Raw genomic sequence first — 16,402 nt, 5'->3', positions numbered from 1 at the left:
GCGCGGCCTGCCTCGAAATGGAAATGTGGGGAATGATCACGTTTTACGGCAAGGAGACGACGCACTTGACGAGGGAATTCTCCGGGAAATGAGGAGGCTTCTCGAGGGAGGACTTTCACCGGAACACACTCGTCGGAAGAGATCATCATAATGATGTCCTTCTTGAGAAAAATAAGTCATAAATCTACCAAAAGTGTGAACCTGTGATTAGAAAAGATGTCTTGGTAGCATCCACTTGAAGTATTTGAAAATTCAAAAACATCTCAAGGAAACATGCTTGAAAAGACACTAGAAGTCTGGAAGTCTAGAGGTCTGGCTTTGTCTGTTCAGGGTTGGCTTCTTGAGACTTGTTGTTGTTGTTGTAGTTTCGACTTGTAGGCATGTCTATCGTGTTGACCAAAAAAAGAAAAAAGTCATAAGACGCTTTGCATGAAAAGACCACCATTTTGGTTTAGCAGCAATTCTTATGTTCATTTATGGCACTTTCCAGTGATGAACTCCTCCTAGAAAAGTCCTTTTTGTGTTGGCAAAGTTTAGTGACTCGGCTCCACAAGGTCAGAACAGACAATGTGACCAAACTGCCATATTTTTCACAAACCTTTTGGATCTACTCCAAATTGTACAACATTTGGCACCATTTTTTGTACTCCTGTAATGAACAGCAGGGGTCAAACCTTTTTAAACTGTCGATTGCAGTCAAATGTGTGCAATTTTCTGCAGTTCCCATGCGGACGACTTTGTTTTCTTTGACTTTTCCATCAAAGACGGTCTAAATAATCAAATCTCGCCGTCGTCAACTTGCTGGCAATTGCGCCTTAACTCGGCAGGACAGGTGTCAGCTCCCCCCCGCGACAGGCACTGCACAAAAAAATACCTTCCTCCCTCCGAAAAAAGTCCCATTTTGGCGTCAATGCGGATGAATATAGATGTGCGGCGCCTTCTGTCGCCGGCTGCCTCGTCCATTTGTCTCCATTAGAGGTCTGCGGGGTGAATTAGGCTGCGCATCTGTTGCAGGTCATGTCTGCAACCGTCACCGGCAGCGTTACAAGAGGGGATTGTTGTTTGTGGTTGCCAGCCAAGTGGTGCGCCGCCGCCGCCATTTACACCTGCGTAGTCTTCGGGATGTCCTTCCCTCGCACCTTTCGTCTTCGGTCATGACTTTCTTCCGGTTTACGTCAGCATTGGATCTGCTTATTCACAGAGTGTCGTTGATCTGCTACACAAGCACAAAAACATCCCATGTCTTTATCTTATTAAAAGAAAAACTGCCTAATATACAGTAAAATGTTAACTACCTACTTGTATGCTATTTACTTTTTAATGTTTTCATTATTCCATACAATCTGATTTGTGCAGTCGCTGCTTCACTCTGTACTACTTTAACACTTGAAATTCCCCTCAAGGGATCAGTAAAGAATTCACTTGTCTTATCATAAAATAAGGCCACTGATTAGATTTTTTTTTTGTCCGACTTTAATTTTATTGGCTTATATTTTCCCCATTTTTACTTTACATCAACTTCCGCAGCACAGAATTAAAACAAACGTATACAAACAAAGCAACTACAGGTCATGTGAAATGAATGGCTTCCTCTTGGGAATATGTTCCTTTTGTGCATCAAAACAAACCTTGATAAATTCACATTTTTAATCTTCAACAATTCAATATCATAAGCCGGGCTGACTAATCGCATAACTTCCACCAAACCCCAGCTCAGTTGAGTCTGAGTCTGTTTGTTTTCTGTGCCTTGTCTACATAAAGTTTGCGGTAATAACCTCACTGAGTGAAAAATGCACATTTTCCCATATGCTCTCCAGTTTAGTCAACAGAACCCTTGATGAGTCCCTCTTATTTATGACGCCGTCAAAGTGTGCTGGGATGTTGTTGCAAAGTACTCTCTTATTGCTTAGTCAGTGCAGTCGATAAGCTAGTGCAGCGTGGCAATAAAAAGTAGTAAATCATCCACATAATTAACTCAAGTCGAGCCCCTTGAAGTCGTTAAAGCTCAGACTGCTTTCACACCGCCGAGTATTGGACCGGCGACGTGGTCCAAATCTCCTTTCACGGATTCCATTTCAAATTCCGCCCGATTCACTGAGCAACACGGAATGTGATGAACGGGTCTCTCAAGTGGACAAACAAAAATCGTTGCAAGAAATCATGCCTGGATAGAGAAAGCAGACATTTTGAGTCATTTCTTGATATCTTTTTTGGGGGGGGAAACAAAAACAATTCTGAAGTTGGTCATGTGTAGACCGACAGACAAAGGTCTCAAAAAGCTCCAAAACACGCAAGAAGTCTGCCATTTTCAAGCACCCATTAAAGGTTAGAGCTGTTTATTGATTATGTATTATTGCTTTAATTGGAACCACCTGTAGTTTTTGATTTAGGCCCCGTCCACACGAAAGCCTGTTTCAATCAGGGATGTGATTTTTCCGCTAATTCGCGGAATTCCGCTTTTTTTATCTCCCCCCCAAAAAAAAAAAATATATATATATATATATATTTTTTTTAGTAGTTCATTGTGTATGCACATGACTCAGATAACATCTTCTGCTATAACAAAGACATTTGTGGTATGCTCTAATATGAGTTACTTTTCATTTGGTCATGATACAATTATTTGTTCATGAAATTTGAACTCTTCAACATTATTTATGTGTTAACTTAGTAATCACATTAGTTAGATATGATGATATTCTCAGTGATAGTTTTTAAAAGCAAAGGCAGTCCAATGTTTTTGAATGTGACTGATTTTGAGTTGACTAAAACTGCCATTTTATATGGGATAGTTCAATATACATTGAAAATTTATGCTGTTGTTTTGTGTATTTCTTTGTCATGTGAGTGCATTGAAAGTACTTAAAAACACAGAAAACCCATGAGCTCCAGGGGGCTTTGCCCCCCCCGTGTCCCCCCACCAGGGCACTGCCCTGGACCTAGCTGGGTGCCAGCGGCCCCCAGACACCCGGCTAAATTTTCAGATAATTTCACTTTGGTCAAATCACATCCCTGTTCAATGTATCCGCACAAGTTTTTTTTTACCGTTTGGGCAGTTCGTCCACACGGCGGCGCCGTTTCCGAGCTTGAAACCGATCACTTTCGAAACCGGGCTCCAGAGTGAAAAGATTTCAAAATGCGTTCCAATGTGGACACCATATGCAGGACACTCCTCCATTTTGATGACGTATGCTCTAACCGCCAGTCTGTCAATAATGGTGGAAAGCCGTGTTGTCGTCATTTTGCGCAACCTTCTTGGCTTTTACAGCAAAATGTTTTGTGTGATGTTGTACTGGAATCACGTCTCGCTGATCTGTATATACGACTGAATAGCCGATAGCCCACACACGTCCGTCCGTGCAAGGCGTTGAAGCGACAGGGCGGCCATCTTACTCCTCCCATCTCGCGAGCAGATGATAAATGACACGTACACGTACCGATTAGACATGTACAGCTCGTAGGCTAGTACTGTAAATGTATAGGATCGTATGCCGAGAAACGTTTCTTGGGAGGAGTAATATGGCGGCCTTGCGGCTTCATCAGTCTTGGCCTATCAGAACAAAAACAGAACAGTGGATCGTCTTCTTCGCTGATTTTTCTTCTCGGCTTTCCGTTAACTTCCTGTGGCTGCGCTACAGCGCCACTCCAGACTTGGCATATACATTACAGCCATTAAATGTCATTAACTCTTTGACTGCCAAAAACGTTAAATAACGTTTCGTAAAATCCTATGGAGGAGTGCCAAAGACGTTAAAAGACATTTTTTTTTCAAAACAGAGGTGAAACTAACCATTTTCTATTGTTGATTACTGAAAAACAGAATAAGGTAGAAACAAACTTTTTTTTCTGATGAAAGATGAGAGTCCAATCTTTCATTTGGTAGTATGTGTGTTTCCATAGTCCAAACACATAATTTTCTGTGGACCTTGAAAGATCAGTCAAAATGCTTAAAATCGGCTGGCACCCACGGCATCCCTTTTCTGAAAACGTCTGGCAGTCAAAGAGTTAACGTCTTCTTTTGGACACACGCATGTTTTAAAACGTTTCTGTGTGTACAAGATTCTTTTGAGCAACGAAGCCAGCTTTGCTTCCGGGAAAACAGAGTTTTTTTCTTTTTTCTTTTCTTTTTTTCCCTTATTTTTCTTTGAAGTGGCCATTTTAGAGTCACTTGATGCATGGGAAGTCTCGCTTCTCGCTCAACCATCGGTTTGGTAGATTCTGCCGTTGACCAATTCAGGAAAAAAACATGTTTGTACAAGCGAGTTCACAGTGGCCAGCGTCTATTTTATGCAAACAATTGAAGTGGCTCATATTTACTCTGCAGAAAGCCATCAATGACTAACGTCTGAGAGCCAAATTGTGCACTACTATGACCATATTGGACACCTTAAATAACAAAACCTTTCGTTTCTGCCTCAGCCGAGTTCATCTCCTCTGAGCTTTGGCTTTGTCTTGGCTCCTCGTTCGATACTTTTGACGCGGACGAGCTTTCCTTCCCGTATGGATCGGAGGCAACGATGCAGAGGGAGGAAACGCCGCAATGAACTCTGAGAGCTTGTCGCTGGAGAAAGGTGGGAGTCGTCGGGCGAGTCGTTCCGCTTCGACTGGAAGGAAATGCCACCGAGCTGCCAGGCGGCTCATAAATACTCTCAAGGACCGCCGCTTTACGACAAGTCAATAGTTGCTGTTATTAACGCACGCGCAAGCGCACGCGCGCAGGCTTAAGTCAATAAAAGTGGTCCGTCAGCACAATATGCAGATGTCTGCTGTCAAAATCGAAATCACCGATGGTGGCACAACATCAACGCGAGTGCCAGGCCAGCAGAAAATGTGAGGCGGTGGCCGGCAAACGCAATCTTCATTCGAAAGAAACAAGACTCCAGCAGCGCTTCTTGAAAACGTCACTCCGTCAGGCGCCGCGGCGTCTTCCCTGGCGTGCTCGCTGAAGCGTGAGGCCGAGCTGGACTCTATTTGCTGTGACATCATCATTCTTCTTCACACTGCTTGCTACGAGCTGTTGACCACTTCACAACTGCTGCAAGCAAACATTTATGAAAGCATAAATGAGAAGGACATTTTTCACCCTGTAAAATGACATTTGGGAGGAGTTTGAAAATTCAGCCCTTGAGGCCAATTCAAATCAAATATTAGCTCTTTGACTGCCAAAAACGTTAAATAACGTTTAGTAAAATCCTATGGAGGAGTGCCAAAGACGTTAAAATACGTTTTTTTCAAAATAGGTGAAACTAACTATTTTCTATTGTTGATTACTGAAAAACGGAATAAGGTAGAAACAAACTTTTTTTTCTGATGAAAGATGAGAGTCCAATCTTTCATTTGGTAGTATGTGTGTTTCCATAGTCCAAACACATAATTTTCTGTGGGCCTTGAAAGATCAGTCAAAAATGCTTAAATCGGCTGGCACCCACGGCATCCCTTTTCTGAAAACGTCTGGCAGTCAAAGAGTTAACATTCAGCAGAATATTGGGTTCTATTGCTATAAAAACATGGGGGGGGGGGTATATTTCTATCTGTTTCCATTTAGCATTAGAATATAGCTAAGTTGAATCATTATTCACAAATCAGTTTAAAATACTGAGGAAAAGAGCCTTTTGTGACATGACTCTGGTTGATCTCTTATACTTTACTGCCACCTCCTGGCCGTTTTTGTAATCATTTTCTCTTCAGGTCAAAGGCTGCATCAAAGCCTGTTTCTGTTTGCTCTAGCACTTGGATGGCAAGATCCGGTCCTCGGGGGCCGGCGTCTTGCAGCTCTTGGATAGTTCCCTTCTTCAACACAGCTGATTCATGATCAGCTCATCAACGAGCTCTGCATAAGCCTGATAACGATCCTGCTAATTGGAATCAGCTGCACGTCGAGTAGGAAAACCTCTAAAACCTGCAGGACTGCCATCCCTTCTTTAGCGTTAAAACAAACAAACGTATAAATACGTCTTTGGGACCATACTAGATATTTATGTTTTTGTGAGCAAATGAGCTAAAGCTAATGTGATCAAATGTGTTATTTCAGCAGTGTGTATCAACCTGGAATGATTTGCCATAAAAGAGAAAACTCTTAATAGCGTGAGTTTGAAAATTCGGCCATTTTGCAGTCTTTTTCCCATTTCCAGGGGTCCTTCCAAGATAAACTTCCTCGCGTCCTCGCATTTGTCCAGCTGCTTTCAGCTTATAATGTTGCCTGTGTGTGTGCGCGCACGTGCGCGTGTGCGCGCACGTGTGTGTTTATGCCAGTGTTTTATATTCATCTTCCCTCCACCTGTGGAGAAGACGCCTCCTCCTCACCTCGCCTCCATTTTTAATCTGCTACACTTACTCATTATTAATGCAACAACTGTGGGGAAACACACAAAGCACACACACACAGCACAAAGTTATAGCCACACACAAACACGTACACTTGCTGTATAGCAAAGTCTGTAAAAACAAACGTTGACTTTTTACTCCTGACTCATTTTCAAGTTACAGTTTTAAAGTGAGGGACAGTTTCAGCTTCAATCTGCATATTTTAGAGGATTTGGGTTTCACTTTCAAGTTTCAGGTATAAATTTGAAACCAAGGTTAGGGTTGCCAATTAGGGTTTCAAGCTTGGATTAGAATTGCAAAGGGAAGGTTTGGGTTTCAAATGAGCTTTTTAAAAATGAAGATAGGGTTTCAAACGTGTTAGGGTTTGAAATTTGGATTTGAAGCAAGGGCGAGTTTTTTTGCTCGTCCCTGTGAAATGAATCCAAGCTCCTTTTTCGAGTCTCTTGTGTGTTGTGTTGTGCACTTAACTCTTTCACTGCCACTGACGTTTAAAGACGTCAAGTAAAAACCTACGCTTCACTGCCAATGACGTCAAAAGACGTCATCCAATGATTTTTTTTTTTTTTTTTGAAACGGGTAGAGGAAACCCTTCCGCATGTCTGGTGAAAGTTTCCAGTCTGTCTGTTGTGCCTAATGACTATTTTTGGCCCCTAGAGGGCAGCGATGACTCTCTTTTGACAAGATCGGGTGGGCGTCAGTAGAGGCGGAGCTAGAGCGTCGAGCAGGAGATGAGAATGGAAGACAAAGGAAAAATGGCGGCCAGTCGCGAGGAGCTCACGCCCGAGACGTTTTTTTCAAAGACCAAAAGCATCGCTGAAAAAGCACATTGTTGACGACGATGATCATCATCGATGATGAAGATGAGGGTGGTGACTCCGTGGTTGGAAAGCATTGACGCGGCAGTAGAAGACGTTAGATGGAGCTCGATGGAGGAGGGAACGGGCAATGGCGAGCGTTTGCAAGCAGCTCTACACTTACAAGACGAAAGGCATCGACCAACGCTAAAAGAGTACATTGATGACGATGATGATGAAGGTGAATCCGAGCTTGACGGCGAAATTGGAACCGCTGACGCGGCGGCTATGACGGTGTCGTAACGCGGAGCGCAACCGAGCACGCGCAGGCGGACGTTCGATCGGACGACGGAGAGTGCCCCGAGTCCAATGCATATTCATCGGAGGAAGTGTGTACAGTCTGCTACTTGCTTTTTATTCCCCGGAAAAAAAGGCCGTCAAGAAAGTGTAACGTTTGCACGCAAAACGGACCAAAGTGAAAGTAAAGTGTTGTGCGAGTCCTGGCGTCTCCTTGCACGCAGGAGAGCGTTACAAAAGGAAAAACTGTATTTGAAACATCCACATAATTGTAAGTAGTACCACAGTTGCACACATTTGTAAATAGTTTGCGAAATTGTTTTGTCAAATTGTTACACTGTTGAATGGAAATAAACATATTTTGCAACCAAAAAACACAATTTTTCATTGTTCGTGGTAGCGTTTTATAGAAGTAAAGCACTATTTAGGTGTTTGTGGCATCATTCATGGACAAAAAGAAGTGTACAATTCACTAGAGTGCATGAAATAACATCGTTTCACAAAAAGCTCTTTTTCTCCGTTTTTTGTTTCAAAACAGAGCATTTCGGTGAAAGTAACCATTTTCTATTGTTGATTACTGAAGAACGGAATAAGGTAGAAACAAACTTTTTTTTTCTGATGAAAGCTGAGAGTCCAATCTTTCATTTGGTAGTATGTGTGTTTCCATAGTCCAAACACAACATTTTCTGTGCACCTTGAAAGATCAGTCAAAATGCTTAAATCGGCTGGCAGTGGCGACGTCCCGTTTCTGAAAACGTCTGGCAGTCAAAGAGTTAAGACAACATATAGACATGATAACGACATCCGATGTCCTCCCTGACTGAGGTCACTCCTTCTTCTTATCACCTCTCGCATCTCCCAGCAGCTGATTTTGAAAGGCTGGGCTTTTATTTGAGCTTTTTCTACGTGAGACGGACGAGGACGGCCACGCCCGCGTCTGAGATGAGGACGACACGGACCGCGTCTGAGTGCTCCGCGAGCGCTAATGTGATTTGGACGTCACGGCCGGTCCATCCGCCGCCACTACATTTCCTGGCTGCAAATGGAGGCTAATGGGGAGAAGGTCTGCGTAATTGGCTCTCCATTAGCCACTGCGCTCGCACCTAATTGGCCGGACAGGCCCGGACAATTTGGTTAGCCGTTGCCGGGGTAATTACGCCGGCTTTTGGATAAGAATAACAGCTGCCCTTGTTTTTCCATTTTTTGTTCACGGGCCGAAGCGTGTCGCCGTGGCAACAGCGGTCTTGTTTCATCCGGACCGTCACTTGAGTGAGATCTTACAATTACAAGTGCAAACTGCAGCTGTTTGTTCACACCTCAAATTTCCGTTTCAAGCCAGGCTTAGACTTTCAAATGAAGGTTTCGAGCGTGGCTCATGGTTCCAAATAAAGAGTTAGAGTGCGGCACCAAGTTTAGGCTTTCACATTTTGGTTTTGAGCCAGGGTTAGGGTTTCTAGTGAGAGCCATGTTAATTGAAATTAAGGTTTCAAATCTGCTTTATGGTTTCAAATTTGGCTTTGAAGCCAAGTTTAGGGTTTGAAAATTGGCTACGAAGTTAGAGTTAAGGTTTCTAATTAGGATTTAAAACTAAGATTAGGGGCTCAAATGAGCACTTTGTAACACTGGGTTAGTGTTTGGAACAAGACTTCAGATTTTAAATGAGGGTTTCAAGCTTTATACAGAAAAAAATAGTAAAAGTACAATTGCATTATTATCATCAACCCTGGATTTTGCCCCTTTGATGGCACCCGTGGGTCCGAAGCGTGTCACCGTGGCAACTGTGATGATGTATTTTGTTTTGATGCTTCACGCCTGCGAGATTTACAATTAGATTGAAACAAGTGCAAACAGCATCTGTCGGCTCTCACCTGCCTCGCGGCCGATTCTGCTTCCGTTGACACACAAAACATTCAAATAGATGCCAGATTCCCCATCAAGAGACCAATTGGACTCATTTGCGCATCCGGATTCCTCAGACGGCAAATAAAATCCAATGCAAAACATATCAAACATTCTACCTTTACAAAGATTTCTTGACTGCGTCGTCAGGTGCTGCAATCGTGTACATTTTCATTTGCTAACTTTGCAAACCACGATACTCGGATGAGTAATGCGAGTTTTATTTGTTGCAGAGTTTTGCAGTCCTTTGGGCAGAAAATTGAAAAGATGTTGGAGCAAAAGGTCTTTGGAAATGATGACGCCGATAAAAGTGCGGGTGGTGGTATGCATGGTGAGCAGAGAGGCAAGATCAGACCAGTGATGCGACGTGTTGCAACTCCTGGAGCTTCTTCTTTTTTGAAGGTTTGTCAAAAGTTGTCCTAAATGAAGACTTTTGTGGGATATTGCACACCATCGGTATCAAGGAGAGATTAAAATAAAAGTACATAGCAAAAAAAAAATAATTACTCCACTTTTCCTAACCGGCATTAATGCGTGGCGGCAAGTATTGCTGACGTAAGTCTCTCGCGTAAAATTACTATTTTCCGAAGACAAAAACTAAGTTGGTGTATTTATTTCCATCGTTCCGGTGCTTTACAAATCTGAATATCACAGCTGAGCTGAGGCTACCTGTTGAATAATGTTCTTGAAAAAAAAAAAACCTATATATATATTTGTTGGTGAGATTCCATTTGACGAATATAAACGTCCATGGCAATGAATGATTTAAATGTGACGGTGTCACTTATGGGTTTTGAAAATACTTTGTCGGTGGCTTGCTGCTTTAAATGCCGTTGCCGTAAAGGATTATGGGTAAGATCCTTTGGTAAAGGTTGGCGGTTAGGAGAAACCCAGTAAGTATTTTTAGAATCCTAGCAACCTTTCTGCCAACTACTTCCGGGTCAACTGACTTGGATATGAAAGGAAAGAAAAGTTGCAAAGCAAAAGCCACAATCCGAAGAGGTCTGATAAGTCCAAACTCCTCCTGAGGGGACACGTTGAAGATAATACGTAACAATGCCATCTAATGTAATAATTTAAAGCATCACTGAATCAAATAATTAAAGGTTAAAAAATACCAAAAAAAAACTTGATTTGAATGCTTTGGGGTATGTTTTGGGACAAGAGCCGCACAGCTCTTCTGTTTTTCGTTCTTCTTCTCTAAATGAAGCATTAATATGCGAAATGCATAATCGACCAGCCGTCACTTTGAGTGCTCTTCAAGAAACTGGCGGCAAGGTACGAGAGTAAACAAACAGGAGGGAAAAAATACATTTTTATTGAATTAGCTCAACCTTTTTCAACCTGTTTTAATTCATCTTTACCCACTGAGTGAGTTTTTTTTCTTTTCTCGTGGTGATTGATTTGTACTAAAAAAGTAATTAATAACGTCTGATGGATACCACGGAAATGAACACATCAATGGAAGCTAAGGTTTTGGGTTACAATTTCATGTCAGGGTTAAAGTGTAAAATTAAAAATTGCAATATGGGTTAAGGTTTCAATCAAAGAGTTGAAATCGCATTTTGAACCAGGTTTGAGTTTTCAAATGAATTTTTAAAGGAAGGATTAGGCTTTCAAATGAGTTTTATGGCAGGCTGGGGTTTTAAATAGGGTTTGCGTTCAAAGCTTTGTTCGATTTCTCCATTTGTTCATCATTCCCACCAAACACAACCAACCTCTCCCCAAAAAAAGGACAACCCACAACTCCTATAACGCTTTGCAACCCTACCGGCCTCTCACATCGTCTTGCGATTGGCTGCCCAAGTGCAGCCAAGTTGCCAGTACGACCACAAAGCGCTCTGGGAATTGCCAATTCACCTGCCACCCTTCTTCTCCTCACCTCTGCCTTGCATCCCCCCATCTTCACCCTCCTCATCCTCGCCCAACCGCTTCACTCTCGCTGCTGCTGGCGGAGAAGCCGTGTTAAATTTTACATGGATTCTCTTTCAAGTGTCAAGAGATAAAAAGAAAGCTGCCTTGTGTTTTTTTCCCCCTTACGTGTTCACTGAAGAAGAAGAAGATGAGGAAGAAGAAGAGTATGAAAAAGAGGAGGAGGAAAAGGGGGCCAGGTAAGACAAGATGATGATGTAAGAACAGCGAGATGAAGCGCCAACAAGTGAACTATCAAAGTGGCTCATGTGACGGATGTGTCATCACTCATTAGCGGGTCAACTTTGACCCCAAGTCCTGAAATAACCCTTGGTGTTAAAGCATTCAAAAGCATTCGGATTCTTGCTGTGACGTCTGAGAATTTGTTCCAGACAGTTGCGGAGAGGCTCCGCTGAGAATTGTGACAAGTACAAACAGAATCGCTACCAAAAAGTAAGAAATCGGGTCATAAATCATTCAAGATCAACAGGATTCTTGCTGTGCCGCAAAATAATTAATTCCAGCCTGTTGTCGAGATTTTAGGCTGAGAACTGTGACATGTAAAAACTGAAATTCTCTTTAAAAAAAGATATACTTGTATATTAATAAATAAACAGATTAGGGGGTCAAACATCTTTCAAAGACTGTATGATTCTATTTGTGACTTTTAAGAAATAATTGCAGACTGTTTAAGAGCTGGCACACAAAGAATTGCAAACAGGATTGCTGCTCAAGAGCGGGAAAGAATCATCCAAGAATTTACTCCAGACCACTGTGAAGATGGCACATTGAGAATTGTGACGACTGCAATCAAAAAGGCTAATAAACAGTAAGAGTTACAAAAAAAAAGGGGGGGGGGGGTCATAAATCATTTTGAATCAATAGGACTCTTATTGTGACATCTGAGAAATATTTCCGAACAAATGTGAAGATGAGCCATTAAGATAAATATCATTTGCAAACAATTGTTCCAGAAAAGTCTACGGTCATAAATCATTCAAAATCAATAGAACTCATACTGTGATGTATGAAAAATAATTTCTGACACTGGGGAGTTGATCCACAAAAAAGTGGTAACAAAAGTGGTGGCAAACAAATTGCTACCAAAATGTAAAACAAGTGTCAGAAATTATTCCAAATCAATACAATTCTTTATTGACGTCTGAGAAATTGGTCTCAAAAGAAAAAGAAAGAAAGATGATCATTCTGTGGTCATAAATCTTTTTTTTAAATACATTTTTATCATGTCTGAGAAATATTTCCAGAATATTTTGGAATTTATTGACTGACAGTTGTGACAAATACAAATTGCTCCCCAGAGGTAAAAATAAAAATAAAAATCTGGGGGTCATATACATACGTATGATTTAGATATTTAGTATGAAAAATAATTCCAGGCAATTGTGGATTTACAAAAAGTAAAATAAAAATCAGGGGCATAAATGATTTCAAATCAATCCAACTCTTCATGTGAGTTTGAATGAATCGGATCCTTGCCCAAATGTCTGTTTGCGTACCTTTGCATGTTGAATAACAAGCCCCGCCTCCGTATTTCCTTTCTAATGTGCACTGGGTCCAATGTTACTATTGTAGCGACTCCATCCAGCGCAAAAGTGACACACTGTTCAATATTTATTTGAAGCACCCACCGTTTTCTTGAACTTAAAAGCATCCTCCACATGATATTTCCTGACAATTGTGTTTTTCTGTCCGTTCATGGAGCAGGAACTTCACCGGAAACTCATATGCAGATTAATAGCGAGAGCGGAACTGTCATGAATCTGGTAGTAGTCGAGAGGGACCCGCACACAATTGACATGCGGAATTCACTTTTAAAACTAAATCATGAAAAAAAAAAAAAAATAAGAGCCTTGAATTTAACAAAATCAATAGAATCCTTTGCATGACTCAGTTTGAAACACTCGGAAGACTCTCCATTGTCGTCTTGAACGGCTCATCTTGGCCTCGGGGTTCGGTTTTGACAGGAGGAGGAAGTGGCGGTGGCGTCACGACATCCCGTGGAGAAGAAGACGATGATCCGCCCCCTAACTTCCCAGGCCGGGGCTCCCCACCTGAACCCTCGCAGGGTTTGCCTTCCTGTTGATGGATCGCTAACGGCTTCTCGCGCTCAGCTAGCGCTCAGCTAGCGCTCAGCTGGCGCTCTGCTAGCGCTCGTCTTGCCCGCCGCTTGCATCATCGCCTCGGCGGCGGTCGGCCTTTTCCTCGTCTTTTCCTCTCCTGCATCGCATGCAGATGATCCTCAGCGGGAGAATGAAAAGAGGCTTGAAGGAGTTGACCCTGACCCAGATACAATCGCACCGGGCCCTTGACCTCCTTGATGAAGTCAAGCAGGGAGGATTACGGCACACTTTGATGAAAGCCGCCAAAAGGAAAAGTCATTATTGTGCGCACGCGCGATCAAAGAAACAATGTCAACGCTAATTCAAGGTCGCAAGCAAACATCAACATGTGTTTATACATAAATGACGCTCACCCGCTTTTGTCCCAAGATTCCAGTGATGAACAAAACAGGAGTTTAGCGAGTTTGGAGGAGGAGGACAAAAAAAAAAAAGATCTTTGTCATGTAGCCGGTGCGATGGTGGAGCCAACAAGTCGAAATGATATTCAAATGAGGGGGCGGTCCTAAGCGTGTCTTGGGTTAGGCTTGCATTTGAATTTTGAATTACATATACATTTTTATATGTTTTTCTTTTCACTTTTATTCATTCATTTATTTAGTCATTTATTATTTTGGCCGTTTTGGTCCTCCATCGTCAATAACTCTTTCATGTAAAGGCGCAAAACCCAGAATATGCTCTTATTGAAAGTTGGCGGTTTTAGCCAAGCGGTACTTCTTGTCTGCTTTCACCAGCGTCCTAACGTCTCATGGGAAGATTCGTGAAGATTCTCATGTCCTCATTTCACACAAGAAGTGTCCACTAAGGATCTTTGCAGACCGCCAGTGCTTGATTAGCTTAATTCCTTCCGCAAGTCTTTTGTTGATCTTGCACAGAAAGTCAAAGCGGTGCCGCGTTTTTTTTTGCTTTCCTGAAAGTCGGCTTGGAATCATGAAGTCAGTCAAGGTTCTTCTTGACGTAACTGACAGGAGTAGACCCAGGTCGCTGGTCCAGATCCACTAGGACTTGGTCCGTGTCGGCATCCTGTCAATCAAAAGCTGCGTTATATTCTGCTCCTGTCAGCCATTTTGTTTTAACACCCAAGGTGATGGCTGACTGAGATGATGTGAACCCGAACACTGAGAAGGATTTTCTTCAACGGTCAATGTTGGAGAGTTGCATTTTTCCACTCACTTGACATATTTTGCTTTTAATGGGACCTCTTCATCTTTTAAATTGCTGTAGATGTTCTAATACAGACATATAACAGTTTTTGTTTAGAAAAAAATACAATAAAAATGGTGACCCCATTTGAGGTGCGAATGCCCGTTGGCAAATCTGCTTTGTGTTGATTTGTCCACATTTTCTTTTCACTTCCTGAATGTTTCTCAAGACTTTTGTCTTATACTTCGACGCATTTGATCAAATGGAGCATATTTCCTTTTTGCTCACATTTTCTCACTCGTGTGACCCAAAACATTTGTCTGATATTTGGCCATATTTTCTTCACGTTAGACATTTTTGTCATTAAAGCAATGCCTTTGTTCAAACGCCACATTTCTTTTCACTTTTCACTTCCTTCCTGTATGTCCCAATAATTGGGTCTACATTTTCTGTACGCTTAACTTTTTTGTAGTTGTCCCAAAAATGTTTCCACATTTTCCTCACATTTCACTTTCCGGTATTTTTGTCAAAACTCCACATTTTCACATCGTCCCAATACTTTTGTCTCCTTTTCAGTTCCTGTTGGTGTCCCAATACTTTTGATACTGCCATGTACTTTTGGCCACATTATTCTTTGGTGTCCCAATACTTTTGTCTCCACTTTCACTTGCAAAGCATTTGTCCACATTTTCTTCAACTTTTTACCTTCTTGTGGGTGTCCCAATACTTTTGTCTCTGCAACTCACTTCCCCTCAAATCTTCCCAAACTTTGTATTTGCAACTTTTCTCCACATCTCCTTCCCATTACACTTCCTGTATGTTTTTCCCCCAATCCTGCTTCCTGGCCCAGTGTGGAATCCGGCGTTCCTCCTCCGGGGTCCGGCGGGCGTCCAAACGCGGGCGCCCAAACGCGGGCGCCCAAACGCGGGCGCCCAAACGCGGGCGCCGGTCCGATGGCGAGGCGGATCACAGACGAGACGAGCGAAGCCAAAGAGGCCGCCGGCGCCGGCGTAGCGACGGATGGCAGCAACTTGTTCAAAGGCGGCCGATGAAAAATGGATGCTAAATGGTGTGGAGAGCCGTCGGGGCGCTCCGACGGTCGCGGGCACATCAAACACCTCTGCTGTATCTGCGTCTTTTTGAAAAGTGCTGGCAAATCCTTTCGAGGCGAGCCACACAGACGCATTAAAAGCACTTTGAACTGCTAAATTGTTCCCAGCGACGTGGACCGAGCGAAACATTTCTTTTTCTTCTCCTCGGCGTTTGAGAATAGATAAACAGCGGCGATGTTAAATTCATGTCTTGTTTTACTTTTTGAAAGGGAGCCGCATCAAAGGCAGCGCGTCCCTGCAGCGGGAAGCAAATTAGTGTGGAGAAGAACGCGCTGTGCAGACATTTTATATCCGTCACCAGAGAATCCAGGCTTTGACCCTCTCGTAACACGGTCCAAATATTACAAACGTTCACAGAGCGACAAGAACGACAAGAAGCGCAACGTTAAAATGACGTTCGCACGGATAAGTCCGCTTCATTATGGTTGTTGTTAAAGTGGAATGTAGTTTGAGGAGCTAAAACAAGGCCAAAAATGCAAACCATTTAGTGTTACCACATTTTGTGTCCTGGACAGATGGACGAGGCCAAAGGGCAAAACATGAGCATTTTGGTCATTGCATGCAAGGTGGAGCATTTCAACGTGTGACGTCTGATGAGACTTGGGAGCACTTCCTGGATTTTATTATTTTTTTAAATTCAACCCCGAAAGCCAATTTCACTCCGCAACATGACATTTGGCAGGCAGGCTTATAGAGCAGACTCTCAAGAAGTCTCAAGAAGTCTCAAGAAGTCTCAAGAAGTCGTGCATGGAAATGCACAGGAAGTCGGCCATTTGGTTTCAAG

The 16,402-nt window shown here is 42.6% G+C and overlaps 1 protein-coding gene across 1 annotated transcript in view; it reads left to right on the top strand.

Annotated features, from left to right (window-relative positions):
* LOC144056537 (uncharacterized) overlaps positions 1 to 16,402 on the top strand; it is a 109,667-nt gene that overhangs the window by 32,426 nt on the left and 60,839 nt on the right. Inside the window, exons 2-3 of the mRNA XM_077573451.1 lie at positions 9,548 to 9,716; positions 11,368 to 11,425. Coding sequence (XP_077429577.1) covers positions 9,548 to 9,716; positions 11,368 to 11,425 — 227 coding nt within the window. The remainder of the gene's footprint in view (positions 1 to 9,547; positions 9,717 to 11,367; positions 11,426 to 16,402) is intronic.

The sequence above is a fragment of the Vanacampus margaritifer genome, chromosome 8 (genome assembly GCF_051991255.1).
Source record: "Vanacampus margaritifer isolate UIUO_Vmar chromosome 8, RoL_Vmar_1.0, whole genome shotgun sequence".
In the NCBI taxonomy this organism is placed as follows: Eukaryota; Metazoa; Chordata; class Actinopteri; order Syngnathiformes; family Syngnathidae; genus Vanacampus; species Vanacampus margaritifer.
This window is presented reverse-complemented; position numbering and strand designations above follow the sequence as displayed.